The 17159-nt window shown below is 26.2% G+C and overlaps 1 protein-coding gene across 3 annotated transcripts in view; it reads right to left on the bottom strand.

The window, feature by feature from the left end:
- LOC129983753 (protein FAM13B-like) overlaps positions 1-17159 on the bottom strand; it is a 60601-nt gene that overhangs the window by 12512 nt on the left and 30930 nt on the right. For 2 of the 3 annotated variants that reach the window (XM_056093367.1, XM_056093366.1), the window contains exons 12-20: positions 16495-16641; positions 13215-13407; positions 12009-12114; positions 10594-10647; positions 9929-9991; positions 5108-5163; positions 4031-4089; positions 3185-3266; positions 1102-1316 (exon numbers count right to left, since the gene is read on the bottom strand). In XM_056093367.1, coding sequence (XP_055949342.1) covers positions 1102-1316; positions 3185-3266; positions 4031-4089; positions 5108-5163; positions 9929-9991; positions 10594-10647; positions 12009-12114; positions 13215-13407; positions 16495-16641 — 975 coding nt within the window. The remainder of the gene's footprint in view (positions 1-1101; positions 1317-3184; positions 3267-4030; positions 4090-5107; positions 5164-9928; positions 9992-10593; positions 10648-12008; positions 12115-13214; positions 13408-16494; positions 16642-17159) is intronic. The other variant, XM_056093368.1, reaches the window with a different exon arrangement.

The following is a 17159-nucleotide window of genomic DNA, read 5'->3' as shown; positions in this document are numbered from 1 at the left end:
ATTTTATTTTTTGAACTGAAACTCAAATCATTTTCATTGCTTCAAATATTTAATTGGAAGATTCTCTTCCGAGAAAGTAGAAGAATAATTTTGTTAAATAGTTATCTTAAGGAATAATAAAGTTAAGTTGCAGTCTCATAATAGTTAGAAGATAGATTACCTGGACAGTTCATTTCATGCCATGGAACTTGATTCTATTAGGATGGTGCATATCCTAAGTTGTGGATTGCAAGTCAAGTTTTGGTAACAAGACCAAGAATGCATATGTGCCATTTCACAATTTAAAAAAGAACATGAAGTGGACTAAAATCATCAAACTATATAGTAGTGACACAACAACAATAAAAAAGGAAAGTTCAATCTGCAAACAAATAACTCAGTTGAATTACAAGAAACGAAGGGGGAAAAAACGAGTTTCTTACCAACATGCAGATGATGTATAAAAGGGATCAGTTTTTTGTACACCTGTTGGTTTAATCTGTCACTTTATTTCAGACTACATTTCCATGCAATACCTGAGACTTTATTCGCCTAATATGAAACTCCTTTTCATTATGAATGTTCAATTTGGTTGGCATATGTTTTAATTTTGAAGTGGTTCAATATCATTTCTGTATTTTATTAGTTGTCACTTGTGTTAGCATTTAATAATAAATGTCATTTTCTTTACAAAAATTCCTTTTGGGCCTATAAAACCTCTTCCAGAAAAAAAAACTCGCTGCTGCTAATCTCTAAAAAAAATTATTGTAAGGATAGTTTGATTTCTAAAAAGTAAGTCACAATGTTTCGAAACCTATGAAAAGAAAAAGTGTAAAGCAATTAAAATAACATGGCTTTGAATTATTTCACAATTTTCTGCTTTCTTGTGTGAATCTTGAACATTATATTATATATAAGAAATTACTGAAAATAAACTCAACCAATAATTCTGGCAGAAAGATTGGTCGTCATAGGTGAAAAATTAAAAAAATTATGTACTATTATTATATTGGTTATATTAAAGTTATTATGATGGAATTATTTTTAAAATTAGTAACTTTATTATGAAATAATTTCAGTTTTTTTTAACATTAGTGTAAACACACTGAAGAATACACACACCTCAAGATTTTCAGGCCGATTCATATCTTTTCGATGACGTGCAAGATAAGCCAAAGCATTCTTGATAGTTTCCTCTATACTCATGGTTTCAGCACCAGTTTTAGCAACAGAAAAGAGCCCTTGACTACTGCGAGTATTCGTGCCTCTGCTACTTTTATTTGGAATAGTATCTTCAGAATCCCAAAGCTGGGGATCACCTTTCAATTCCAAACATACTAGCATGAAAAAAGCAGTAAGAGTAATAGTAAAATAATTGTAAAAAAATTAAATATTATAAGCCTATTTAAAGTTTTTAATATTCATCACAAAAAACGCACACCTAGTCAAAAATCAGTTTTTTTGCAGGGTTGAGGTGGGGGACTATTCATGATACGAGTATTGTTATTTTCTATTGAAATCTATTTGAATTGATTTTAGAGTTGAAAACTTCAACTGTAAAAACTTTTGAGCAAAATAAAAGTTAAATCAACTAAAAAAACATTGCAAATTTCTTTAAATAAATTTATTAAATACATGTTGATTCTACAGATTTTTGTGTGTGTGTGTGTGTCTACAAGGGCAAAGCTGACACATTTTTAACTGTTATATGCCAAAAAGAAGTAGCAACAAACTCTTAAATTTCCATATTAACATAAGTTACTTTTCTTTCCTTCATTTAAATGGTTTCATTTATTTGGAATTTTTGAGCAAAATTTTCAAAATATGAAATTGAGAACATATATTTTCAATTTAATAAAATGACAAAAGTTAATGCATTAAAAATACACTTTATCTATTTGTTTATACTTTCATGTTCATTATGGAAAGAATCTACAGACTGCCTTTTATAAAGATTGATATCTAAATGATTATTGTAAAATAAATTTGATGCTTTTTTTTTAAATGTATCAAGTTGCACAGTGAATAAAACATACAATTTTTTTCTTGATTTTGATTTTTACTATTTATGGCAAACTTTTAAATAAAAGACCTTTCCTCAAATTATGTTTTTTAAATAGTTTATGTTTCAACAACCAAAAGAAGGGAAAGACAAAAATGACTTCCCCCCCCCAAAAAAAAAATTCTTACTGAAATCAGCATTTTTCCACCTTTTTAACTTAATGACAATAAAATATATTAACTTAAAACTAACATTCGAGATTCTAAAAATATTATTTCTAGTTAGAAATTGGATAATTTATAACATAAAAATAATCTTTAACTGTTCTATTAACCATCAGAATTAAATAATTGTTTCTATTAACAATTAATTATCACTATTAATTGTTTCTGCATTTAAAATTTTTGAATATGTGGATCTCTATATCTTCTCTAAAAAAAGTAATTTTAAATAGACGAGAAGATCTCCAGCAAATTGAGAGATTAAAATGTGTAATAACACATTATTTTCTCATCAAACTATTCTTGCACATTTGACAAATGTAAATGGACGTTGAATTATGAAGGTATATAGTTTATTCATAAGTTTGTGCAGTGTTTTATAACTAACAATAGCAATATCATTAATTTAGAGACCCCTTTTTCTATTTTTGACCAATACATTTGAAAATTGATTTTTTTCTATTATTTCATTATGTTTGTTTGTTTGATCAGCTATATTAATAACAATTGCAACTACCATTTTTTTTAATATTTTGTAATTAATGAAGTTATTACAAAATATTTTTCTATTAACACCAGAAACAAGTTCATAGTTCAATATATGTTCCTAATATAAAATGCATGCATAATAAATGAAATGAGACATAAAAATAATTTCTGAAAACTCATTTTTAATGATGTACTTAAAAGGTGAAATTTAATTTCTGCAATTTTTAATCTATATATAATTTAAAATTGAAAAAAAAAATCTCAAATTGAAAATAAGTTGTGCAATTTGGATGAAACAAAAATTAAATTAATTGAATTGAGGTACTATATTGTCTTTGGGAAACCAAAAGTGTATAAAATTTCAGAATTCTAGTACAACAGACAATGAGTGAAAAATCAACTGCAAAATGGCACTTTTAAAAATAAGTGAAGTTCAACAATAGTTTATAAAAACTGGACACACACTACCATTTAAGAAGAAAAAATTCCTCACCTTTCAGATCCTGTCTTGCTTTGTTTAATTCTGATAGCATCTTTTTGACACTGATATTACTGCATTTTTCAGCATTTGAAGGCTAAATTGATCAAATTAAATTTTGTTAGAAAAAGTGATTCTAATCAATATTAGTAATAACGCTAAAAAAAAAACCAGTTTTGTTTTAGCTGATGCATACATACTTCTTCATATAATTACTAACTAACTCTATCTTACAAATTAACAGTTGCTAAAAATTAATAACTCAAACTAATAATCTAATATATAAAAATGAATTTTTGTTTGTTCGTAATTTATGCACTGCCCTACCGTTCATTCGATTGCAATAAAAACTTTACCAATTTATTGCATACATTTGCGCAAAGGTTATAGGCATCATACAATTCTTAGCATTTATTTTGCACACAATAAAATTTACAAAGAAAACGTTTCATATGTTTCTATTATTCATCATTATTTTAAAAATGACAAAAGACAATACATCAAACAAAATAAAATAATATACGAATCAATGCGAGTGAAATGAAATCAAAAATACTTAGTGCAAGCATTAATTTTTTTTCTTTTCTTTTCGTTAATAAATAATCATTTACACAAGATATTGTCATTCAGCATACACAATATAAGGGGCAATAAGTTCTATTTCATTATTTTCATAAGATATATCTCTTTATAAAAGATATAGTCTCTTGCTCATCAGCCTTTAAACTGTTCTCTAGTAAAATTTTACTTTTCTAAAGGATATAATTTAACCTACTATTTAATATTTAGATATGCAATATGAAATTCTTGAAATTTTTAAGTTATATTATTTTTATGAATATTTTAATTATCAGTACCTACCTTATATCCATAAAGTTTCTCAAAATTATCTTCAAATGTTTTAATTTTCTTTTTCAGGGCTTTAAAAAAAAAAGAAAATCTAATGAAGTTCAGTATTAAATATGTGGATAATATATTTAATTTTCACTCCAATAAAGAAGTATTAGTAACCAGAAATTCATTCAGCAAACAAATATATTAAGCATAACTTGTCAGCATCACTTTAGCACAAATATATAAAAAAAAATAATTAGACTATTAGAGACATTAAAACTACCAGCTGTTAATAATTATATATAGATTATGGAAGCAAAAACAGTGAAATTACAAATGACAATAGCAATACAAAATTGTTCATAATAGTATGAAATGAATATTAAAGAAAAAATAATAGTTGAAATTTGTAGCAGATGTTTATTAAACTGTTCAATGATCAAACTTCATCATTGCGATATATCATCCAACATGCATTGATATCTTTTGATATATCAGGATATCATTTCTTTATTTATGGCTATTATATCAGTTCTTAAATATCAATTCTTAACATATTATCTAATCAGAACGACTCAAAATAAGAAGAAGCTTTATTTTATATGATAAAAATATGCTTAGACACTAAGAATTAACATGATTATAATATAACAGCAGAGCATTTCTTGTTTCTTAAGACTCTAAAATTATGGTTTGCATTCTTTTCTAGTATATGCATTTTATTTTTCATCTACCTACACTTTGCTGGCCTGAGCAAAGTTCACAGGATTCCTCTGAGTTCAAAATGCATAAAATGTGGCTGCTGAAAATGCTGTCATGATGAAAGTTTATTGTCTTATCACTCCTCCAATAACTGATACAGCTTATCTTCCAAATGAGACCCATTTTCTTTTACTTCATATAACTTTTTTTAAGGTTCCTGCCTATTATTGAAATATGTTCATTTTCTATTTATAGAGGCACATTTTATTTGCCAAATTTTTAACAAAAAAAATTGTTATTTATTAAAAAATTGGTAATTAATAAAAACTCAGAGATAAACGAAAAATAAAATGGAAGGTGAAACTGAAAATATTATGAAATATTTTAAACTCATTTACTTACTATGTATCTTTTTGTTAAGCTGCTTGACATTAGAAGATGAGATTTCATGAGTACTCCTTAAAAATAAAATTATATGTAAGATTTTTGTATATACAAAATGCTTTTAATTATTCAATAAAATTCAATAAAGCTAACAACATGCGAGGTTTTTTTTTAAATAATTCAACTAAACTTTATAGCTGCAGTGTCTTATAGCAGTGTATAAATGCAGTGTCTTATAGCAAAGGTGGAAAAATGTGCTAATACACACTGAAGAGACAAATAAAAATATCAAATAATTTAATCAGTATCTCCTTCCAAATAATACAATATTTCCCACCACTCAATTGAGATGATAAAAGGTACAATCCAACTAAGCAATAACACCCAGCATTCATGGAAAACTGCTGTTGGATAGCATGTGGGTATATAGTTTCTGAGTTATCTTGTCACCACAAATGAATAGTATGCCAATTAAATTCTTTTTTGTGAGACAAACTGGCTCTATCTATGATGAGAATGAAGATTGGAAATGCAGAATTTAATCTATATTTGTTTAAGTACCCATGTATGAATTCCACTCATCAAGGGTAATCCTCAGCCTGCAATGACCAAACCCTTTGCAAATTATATGAATATAAATACTCTGTGTGTAAAATGTACTACTTGTTGCATTGAAATACTACAATAACACAGGCAAAGATTCTTATGCTTGTATCAAGAGCTTCTCATATTCCATATATCTTTTATGCTTGCTTTGTAACATACCTAATATTGCAGAAAATCCTATATTCACACAGGTTATGGTGCAAATTCCCAAGCACTTGGGGATGTGTTACATGTCTGTTTAGGCATGCAACTGGGTCACAGCCACTGGAATGAACTGCACCATACACAAGACATTTGTCTACCATTTCAGCATTCATAAATTGTTTCATGTTCTTTGTATGCAATTACAACATTTCTACAGTAGCACTGCTGAAGAGCTGTGTAGATGTTATATTTCTAATGCATAACATCTACAAGTGTGCAAAACAATGATAATAATAACTTTGAGTAAAAGTGAAATTTATAGAATATACAAATTATCCTTGTAAAAAATGTTGTTTAATAAACAATTCCCCAACTTTTATTCACTTGTCATTTCTGCATCTTTGTTAATCCTCCAACAGATCAAGTTGGGATTACTATGCGATTTTTGTTTTGTTTTTGTGTTTTCTACCTTTCCTAAAGTTTTGTGAATTAAATTTTGATTACATTATATAACACTATTTTGTAATTTGTTGGGAAGATTCTGAAGCTACATAAATTGCCCAAAACAATCAAATAAAAAATTTATCTTAAAAATGAGACAATGCATAAAGTAAAAAACATCACGTAGCCTCTCAAATGGAAATACCAAACAATGGTACCAGCACAGGGAGAAATAAAGGAATCGAAATATACACAAAGCAACAAACTCAATTAAAAATAACAATCGCACATTGTTTCAACTTTACAATATAAACAATTAATTAAATCACATTAACTCCAACAGATATAACTATTTACAGTTAAAAATTCAAGATACTTTTAATACTTTATATATATATATTTAAAACTCATGAGTGTTAACATCTATAAAAATTAAATGATAAAATAAAAAAATGACCTTTTATTGAGTAAGAAATTAATTTTTCAGTTGATATGAGATGGTTATTCTAATTTTAAATAATTTCAAATCGAAAACACCTGAAGCGTTCTCTCTTGAGTTTTATTTTTTTAAAAAGGTGTACACATTATGATGCCTTTGTACTACATAATGCAATAAAACTGAATTTTGGTTATCCTCATTTAAACAAATTATTATTATTACTTTGACTCAGGGACATGTAAAACATGGAGATTCACTTATATCTAAGGGCACACCTACATAAAATAGTGCTCAGGGCAAATGGAAAAACATCACCATATGTAAATTTATAAAATTATTACAATCTTCATATCCCCCCTTCTACCCCCTCAAAAAAAAGCTATGGTGGAATCGGAAGTTGAAGTTAAGTCTAAATAATTACGCATATATAAAACATTTTTAACCTATACAGTCAACTATCTGACCAATGCATCTTAATTATTCAAAAAAATTAATTAAATTATTTATGAAAGCTAAGTAATATACATAAAAGCTAGAAAGGCAAAATACAGCTAAAATGCATAAAAGTATTTAAAAGCCTATTTTAAAATGTAATGATTGACAAATCGAAATGCATATAATATATGATAATTTTACATAGTGGCCCTAAGAATATGAGTGCCAAGGGTCCTAGTAAACTTATTTGGCTCCAGATGAGATTACTGGGATGCATATTAATTTCTTTTATAAATATATCAATCATTTCTAGATCAAGGCTAGCAAAATTTCATTAAATACTAACAAAATGAGTTTTAAATTTAAAAAAATATATATTATATAATATATTATTATGATGCTTCTTAGATGGATAAGTATCCTATATTTAATTGTCATTATGCAGTTATATTTATAAATACTGGAAAATGTGTGTCTTGTCTATCTGTTGATTGGCTCATCAGGCCAGATTATTAGAATTAACGTTACCGAATTTGATACAAATATACTATGAATGGGAATATGCATCTCAACTTTTTTGACATTTGAACAGTTTTAATGATAACTTCTAAAAACAATGATAATTATCAATTTAATTGCCTTAAAATTAAAAATTAAAATTCCTAAAATTCAAACATTTATCTTTTTAACTATATAATTAGTCACACAATTTTTCTTTACTTTCATTAAATTTTAAAAGATATTTTTAGGTATGACTTGGACAACAATAGTTTCATTTGTTGAAATAGAAATGGAACCTATTTCCTTTTTTCATCAAGCCTTTAAATAACTCTTGAATTGAGAAATTTTACTTTACTCTTAAGTAATGAAAAGATAGAAATGATTTATATTTATGGAGATATTAAATTCTTTCTATTTATGATCTTAAGCATAAGGTAACTTTTATTTCAAGATTAGATTTTCATGTTATATTTATTAAATTTACATAAATTATTCAGAAGATTTTCCAAATTTCTAAAGCTATAGATATTTTAACTATACATTTCCTAAGCAAATAGCAACCAGCCTCCTTTTAAAACTTTGACAAAATCTATTGCTATTAATTTATTTTATTTGTTTATTCAATATAAATAAATTAGCTACATAATTTATAAACAACTGACAAAAATTCAATGATCCATTCTTTAAAAAATTGTAATATCTTTAAAAGTGAAATTTAAATAAAGAGAAATATTTATTGCAGAACCAAAATTGAGAACATTTTTTTTTTAATAAATCTCAATGATAACTCTGATTTTAATTTTAAAAATACTTATATATGAAATTGAAGAATATAGAAATCCAATTTAAAAGTATATTTTTCAATATAATTAACATATATATATATATTGAATTAGAATCAGCAGCAGGTAAAATAAAATTTAACTAGGGTGAGCTTTCTGAAAAGCTAATTACAGGCTTCGTTAAAATAACAAATAAAAAAACACATACTTTAAATATTCAGAAATTTGTTTCTAATTAAATTATTTTTAAAAAGCCATAATTAATAAACAAGCATTAGATACCAGAAATATTGAATTATATATATATATATATATATATATATATATATATATATATATATATATATATATATATATATATATATATATATATGAAATATTGATTAACAAAAGAATAGAATATCTTTACTTTTATAAGGTATTCACTTAAATCATTTAAAAAAAAAGAATTCAAAAATGTTAATTTCAAATTAAATGAAGACAACAAGTTAATATACTGCATAAAGAATATACCTTAAATTCACCACCAAGCTTTAATAACTGAAAATATTTGGAATTTTTACAAAATTTATATCTATTTTGAAGTTCAGATTATGTGAATGTTTTGAGGTTGTGTGAATGTAGAGCAGTTATTTGTTTAATTATTCAATATCAAATACCATGCAGTAATAAAATAATTCTTGGATGCTAGTTTTTCTCACTCTGAATCAGTTTGTAAAATAGAGCTGAAGAATCCATTTTCAAGCACAATATTAATAATATCAGTTTTTAAAAAAAATGTCAAAGTTGGTTTTTTAGTCATTTTGAGTTGAATTTGTAATGAAACAAATCCAATTCAATTGCAGAAAGTACCAAAAATGTTCAATAGCTTGTTACTCTATCCACACTTTTTCCATCACACAAAAGTTTTTTTTTTCCCCTCGTAATTCCTATACTTGGATATCTTATTATTAATGAAATTTATTTCCTTTCCTTCCCATCCAGTTTAGTTTATAGCAATTTTAAACAATCCATTAGGCATTTTAAAATAGACTAAGTTTTTGGCTGGTCAGTAAAAATGTTTGGTGCATGATGATTGAAATGATGTTTTGAAGTTATTCGTATTAAATCCGAATCAAAGAAATATTTTCAAATGCTCATAGCTTGCTTGTCTAAGTCAAAAACAGTATTAGCATATGGAATTTAAAGAGTGATTTGAATTTTAAGAATTATTGAAGGTACCTGAATATACAGAAATATTTAAATGGGAGAAAAATAATATCAATTTAATAAGTTTTATTTTAATATTACAAAAAGTACTTTTTCTTAATTTCATCTAATTTATTCCTTTCAGCCTCTGGTAATGGCACCCAAGGCACTTGCTCTGTGTATTTTGTACATGAACTAGTATTAAAGTAAAGTTGAAAAAATTAAACTAAATATTTAAAGAAATTTAGTAACAATATGTATACATATCCATGATAATATTTTTAAAAGTCAAATATTTCTTACCCAATTATTATATCTTCTTGCTCTACAGGAGGTGAAGGTGGAAGGCTTGGATCTAAATGAAGGCTGAAGGGGAAAAAATGATGTGATAAATTACTAATTAAAGAAAACTTTGAAACAGGCTGAAACACATAAAATCGTTCCTTTGACATTCAAACATTGTCATTTTATGAAGATTCAGATGCTAGATAATCGCACATAAATGGATGTTCAAAAAGGATATAATTACGATATTTGAAACCTGTTATTGCTAATTTAACGTTCTTTGTTGGAGACTGCATAAAATTTACCACAAACAGTAAAATTCAATAGATTAATAAAAATGTGATAATTTATTTTGGAAAAATATACCTTGATCACTTTTTTTGAAATGCAACAATTGTATCTCTAAATGAGTATTTTGGAGATTTTTTTTGTTGCATAGCTATATCTAGTTATATTATAATATATTTGAAATATTTATACTTGTAAAATATAATCCTTTAAAGCTCTATGAGTATAATCTTTTTAATCATAGCATAAAAATCAAAAAATCAGTTTTTGCAGAAAACAAACTAAATGGTATTACAATTGGCTCTTTTTATTTCAAATATAATCAACTCTAATTTGTAATAATCAATCTTATATAAACAATAATATTCAATTAATAAACTATAATATATAATTACTTTCTATAAGACAAATAGCTGCGAAAAGCACTCGGAGAAACTGATGCTTCACATCTACAAAAACATTAAAATATTAATTAATCTCAGGAAAATTATCAAACAAAATAATCCATAATTAAATTCTTTAAAAAACTTGTAATTGCAATAGAAATTAAATTTAACTTTAAATAAATTCAACTTTATCAAGTAAGCTTTCAAAAGAAATTAGATTAGATTATTCAATAAATTAAACCATTTAGTATATGGTATACTTAAAGACAAATTTACATTTTATGAATAAAGAATACAATCAAAGGATTTAATACATTAATCCAAAGTATATAGAAATTTAAAATGAAAAGTGTTTAAAATTTTTAAAAGAACTTTGAATTAATTCCTTCCTTCTACACTAATGATGTAAAACAATGAATTAATTTTTTTATGAAGCAAAATATAAATACAATAATTTTTTTTATGAAGAAAGCATAAAAGAACACAGTTTATTTTTAAGAAACTAAAAAATTAAATTTTTTCTGGGAAAAAAAAATAGAATAGAATGACAAAAGAAAGTTTTGCGAAATAGAAATTTCTGAGATTTTGTGTTGGATCAAACTAATTAATAATTTATATATTTACATAATATTAATAAATATATATTATGTATCGAATGAATTAATATATATTTACTGTTTATTAAAAACTCTAAAAAAAATTATAAAAACTTAAATTTATTTAATAATTTCTTAAAAATTATAAAATTTTTAGTTGTAACATTTATTTCATTAATGCAATAGTAAATTTATGCATGACAAAAATGCAATTTAGAAACATTTTAACAGATATTTAAAAGAAAATTACTTACATTCATATGATTATCCCAAATATCTCATTTTCAAAAATATAAATTTCAATTACATTTTTTAAATATTAAAATAAGAGATAGAATTATTATTTCAAAATACTCTAGGCTAATTGATCCTATCCATTTCTTTTTGAAGTAAATTAATAAATGAAAGAATGACTAATTCCAAATAACTGATATTTACTTCTTCAAATGAAACAGTAAAAACATCTGTAAATGCATTAAACTAATATCTTAGCATTATGGAAACGCATAAGAATCATTGATTTTCTCCAAATATTATTTTTTAAACAGTATTGTTCCTATACTTGATGAAGAAACAGACAAAATTATGTTTTGTGTAATGATTCTTGTTTAAAAGAAAAAATGGCAAAGATAGTATTTTGATAAATGCTAAAAATCATGGGAAAATAGAAGACTTTTGTGAGACCTAAAGTATCCTAATTATATAGGAAAGACAAAAGAAGACTTAAGGAAGGATTTAAGAAACAAAGGAATTTCGTTAAATTATGAAAAATAATTTTTTTTTAGTTCTTTAAGATTTTCAATCAGGAAGACTTAAGACTCAGCATACACATTTGTTCCAAGCTGTTGGGGTAATGGGGACAAAGCAATATCTTCTTCCTCTTTGCACTTCCTAAATGCAGGCCAACTGTGTCTCACATCAACTCCACTTTCATCTAAATAGAAATGAAAACAAATTTTAAATCATAAAAGCAGATTTTAACATCCACAAGCTTGAAAGTTATGGAAATTTTATTTAATCAGCTAACTTTTTTCACTACCATTGCAATAATAACTTAAGTGAATAGTTTTAAAAACCATACTTTAACTGTTAATTTTGTATAAACTATAATATAATCAAACTTCTCTTAACAAGCACTTCACATAATGTACAAAACAATGACTCGCTAGCATGTATTATTTTGCTGATCAAGCAATGAGAAGACATTGTGACATCATATGCTGAATTGAACACTTGTTTGAAGAGAATCTTTATACCTGCATGGAAGAAGCTTCTGTGTTGTTGAGAGTGACAAAGAGAGGTTTTAGCATACGCTTGTGAACTCTTAATTGGCAAGACTATGTCTCTGGGCAAGATTAAGGGGTTAGAGTTGGATAGCAACAACACTGTCAAGTTGTTGGAAGACTAAACTATAACTACTAAAGAACTTAAGAAGTCGCATTCTGACTCACTTCAGAAAGTTGCAGAAGAGATTTGGGCCAGAGAGAAAGAAATAACAGCAAAACAACTTTCAAGAAAAATAAGAGAAATGCTTAAAGCATGAGAAATTATTGTAGCTTATGTTAAGAAGCATCACACTAATACTGTTGTAGCAATGTGAGTTGCAAATTCATTTTATGATAATCCTATGTTTCATTTTTGCCAAATTTTTAAGCATAGCTAAAGTCAAATGTCTTCAGACAACTTTCTTGTAAAAAAAAAAAAAAAAATACATTATAAATAATAAATTATATTAAAATTAATTTGTTTGAGTATTTTCTGTGCAATGAAATGCATTTTGCTATTTACATGTGTTTCTATGAAGAATTTTGCTAATAAAAGAGCGCTTTGTACTATTAGTAAGATTTGGGAGTAAGTGCTAAGTTTCCATTGTTTTTCAATGCATTAAAGGCATTTTGTTTTTTCTTTAAAGATAACAAATTAAGAAATTTAAGAAATGAAAAAAATTAGTATTGAATTTTCAAAGACACTGCTTATAAAAAAATAGGTCCATCCATTAAATAAATAAAAAAATATCTTATTTTAAAAACTCACTTAAGCTGCCAGTAGAATTATGCTGCATATCATTCTTATCATACAGAGAATGAGGATTTCCATTGAATTCATCCTCGTTTTCATAATGGGTATTTGTGCGTAACTCTGACTGCGAACGTCTTTCATCATACGATTTATGTTTAGGGTGACGAATGTGTCTTCGACGCCCACGTGGATAAATTTTATGAGTGTCCTAAGAAATAAATAAAGCTCTTGATTAAAGCATTTTGTTAATTATATCAAAATCCACATAATAATGTGAAATTGGATAGTAAACAAGTAAATGCTATAAAATTTTAAAATAGAAAAATTAATAATAGGAAATATATTTTAGGAAATCTATATTCTACTTTTTAAAGACATAAAACAATACAAAAAACATAAAATTTAAAAAAAAATTAATAACATTTCTATAAAAAAATATATAGATATAGATTAGATTTTTGAAACTTTATAGACTATACTGGAGATATTAGGGAAGAGAAGCAATAGCATAACAAGAGGGGCACTGATGTCATGAGAACCAGTCTTGGGAAGAATTGTGATGGCAAATATTTAACCTTTTTGAAGTAAGAAATAAATTATTTTGTTCCTCAGTATCTTAAAAAGTATCCAAGAAATTCTAAATTTTAGAAAATAATTCAGAAAATCCTATTTATTGTAAATTTAGTTACATCAAGTTATAATGAAAAGGCAAAGTTAAAGATTTATTAATTTTATTTTACACTATATTTGCTTCGGGTATTTGGAGAGTGGACAGCAATGGGATGTGCTTTGTAAACAGCCAATCTCACTTTTTTTTTTTACAGCTGTATTTTTTTTTTAAATTCAAACATGCAAGATAGGATCCGTTTTATAAAAATCAGAACTTGTGTGGGCTCTAAAGTAAGAAAATAATAAAATTTTTATAAATCTTTAATTTGGGGACCAATCAGATCAGTGATCGGGAAGGCTTACAAATGCTTATCTAAAATTTGTTTCAGGAAGGGATTAGCTTAATTTAATTTAGTAGATAGTTATATTAACATCCTGTTTTACAGCAATACTAGGGCTGTTTTAGGATGGACCTCGTAATTTTGAACTGCCGTCAGTTGACGAGGACGACATCTGAGTTGGCACATTCCTCTCCAAAGTTCCCCATCACACCAGCAGGAGGACTTTTGGCCTCAACGGATTTAATATGCAACAGACCTACTTGCATGATGGTTCTTCGGTGGAACTGGATCTTGAACCTGAAAACCTCTGGTTGATAAGCCAAGACCTTACCACCAGGCCACCACGGCTGTTTGGGGAAGGTAAGTATTACTTAAAAGCTATATCGTTACAGAATGAGCAATGCAAAGGCTCGATTCAATAATAATAAGAATATGTATAAAGATATTCTGTAGCATAGATTGATCTCAAATAGTATTGCATGAATTTTTGTTTTTCTGAAACTTTGGAAAAATATTCAGGCAAAAATGTTCAGAAAAATATACTAGCACAGCCTCATTTTAAGAAATACCACTCATTTGTAAAAAGATTTTATAGAGGAAAATGACGAAAACAAACTATTATTCATCTATTTTTACATTGATTTTGCTGTTTTTTGTTATTTCTATCTTGAACATGAAATCAAATGCACAAATATAAAAAAATAAGTTAGATTGTTGAAAGTTTTGCAAATGCAGACAGGCAAAAATCACAAGTAAATTATTTTAAATATTTTTTTTTTCTGTAAATTTAATGGGAAAATTAAGTTTATTACTAAGAAGTTTAATTTCTATCATACTTTAACATGCATTTCTTCCTCTTTTCTGCCAAAAATTAGTTTTCAGTAAAGCAGCAGACCTTTTATATATTTACAGAATTCATTTTTAATGGCATTCAAATAATACCTGGACAAGGATGCTAGTAAATTTGTTCTATACTCAAGAGTTGGAGATGTTTTAAATGAGACTTTTGGAGAAGTATGAAACTGCTTTGCTACTGAAGTCAGTTATTAGCAAATAAAATAAATACTTAAAAATGATGTAGAAAAGATTATTTTTGAATTAATATTCTTTAAAATATTACAAAAAAACATTAAGAACTTAAAATTCATCAAATCAGGATAATAATAAGAAATATGATTTCTAATTGAAGGATATCTTCATCATTCTACTTCATTCATGTAAAATTATAGGAATAAAATAAATTTGAAATCAAGCAACAATTTCCATTTGTCATTCATTTATTTCTACTAATTTAATTCCGAATGTGCTATTATCACAATTTCATTTTCATCATTAACTTGGTGTAGGTTATCATCAGATGCATTCATGAAAGTTCTTTCAGATACGAGATGAATAATATCTAAGGGGGGGAAACAGTGTTGTCACCAGTAAGTAATTAAGAGTTTTTATTTAGTAGGATAGAGCCATGGTTTCATCTATCTTTTTCTAATGCAGACTGAAATTTTAATTAGCATTAGTGATATTTTATAAAAATAATAATAAAAAAGAGCTTTTTCAATATTGAATCTTAAATTAGTTAGTAATTTTAATTTAATTTACTTGCTAATTTAATTAATAAATTGTACTCTGTTTATCATTAAAAATTATTTTAATTACCTTTCCCATATATCTTAAACATTTAAATATATTTACCCAACTTCTCCTTGAAAATCAATTCTGTAGTACAGGGTAGATTGGAATATTTAATTATACTTATATTGGAAAGATAGGTAAATAAGTTGCTTGTGGATATATATATGCAAGGTGTAAATAAAAATACACATAAAAATATCTGCTGCATCATAAATTTTCTGGTTAATTCTATAAGTCTGCAAATATTAATGGCAGTAAGGAGCTGCAAAAATGAAATATACACCAGATGTCTCTACCCTCACCATGATATCAGTGAGTGGTGCCACAGAAAGACAAAATGTTGAGAATTAGAACTGCCTCAGCTAATCTGAGATGATACATTACCATTATCTTTGAACATATAATGAAAATTAATTTTATACAAACAATTAGGATAATGAATAGTCATTATTCATTATAATCAGGCTTCTAATTTGCATAACCTTAATCTCATAAGAATTGGGGAAAATAATTCTCTGGGTGCTCTTCTTTCACCAATATTTTGATTTAATATTTTAGAAAAAAGTTTAATTCTGAATAGCTAAGACAATAGGCAACATTATTTTCAATAAAAAAAACAATGAAAACAAAGGGATGATTGGTTTATTTAAAAAGAAACATTATGATTTTGAAATTGCATATTGAAATTTAAAAAAATCGAAAGATAAAAATACCTTCATCATTTCTTCTGACTTTTCAAGTGTTAGCTTAGGGACTTGTTCTAAACCAAACTGAACATTGTCAATGTCATTAGTTTGGCCTTCTTGTGAGCTAATGCAAGTTATGGGATGAGAATTTTCTTTGGCAGAATTGAATGACAGCTATAAAAAAATGATTTAATATAAGTTTGGAATGCTCCATCATGCTTTGTTAGATACAACAAATACACTACAAATAATATATTTCTGATTCAGTCAGAACCTGACTAAGAACAAGGGAATATGGGGCAGTTGCGCGGAGACAAACATCTGAGGGGGGGGGGCAAATCGAATAGAAAGTTTATTTTAAGTTTTCATCTTTAATGAACTTTCTTTAAACAAAATATCAGTATAGTGTAAAATCTGAGACTGATAAAATAATTGCATTTCTTAAATAATGATTTTTTTTTTGTATGCAAGAAATAATTAAATACTCCTACATATGAAAATAATTGTTGAGAAATTTGCATATTTTTCATTTAAAAATGCACTAATATTTAGTTTGAGATTTAGGAGTTTCTCTTATAGATAGATGCTTAAGATAGTTATAGAAAGCATTCCAATATAAATCTTGCTTACATTTTGTCAGATTGCATTTTAAATTTAATGGTTAAATGTGGCACTTCGAGTTAAGACTAAGA

The sequence above is a fragment of the Argiope bruennichi genome, chromosome 9, assembly GCF_947563725.1.
Source record: "Argiope bruennichi chromosome 9, qqArgBrue1.1, whole genome shotgun sequence".
Classification (NCBI taxonomy): domain Eukaryota; kingdom Metazoa; phylum Arthropoda; class Arachnida; order Araneae; family Araneidae; genus Argiope; species Argiope bruennichi.
This window is presented reverse-complemented; position numbering and strand designations above follow the sequence as displayed.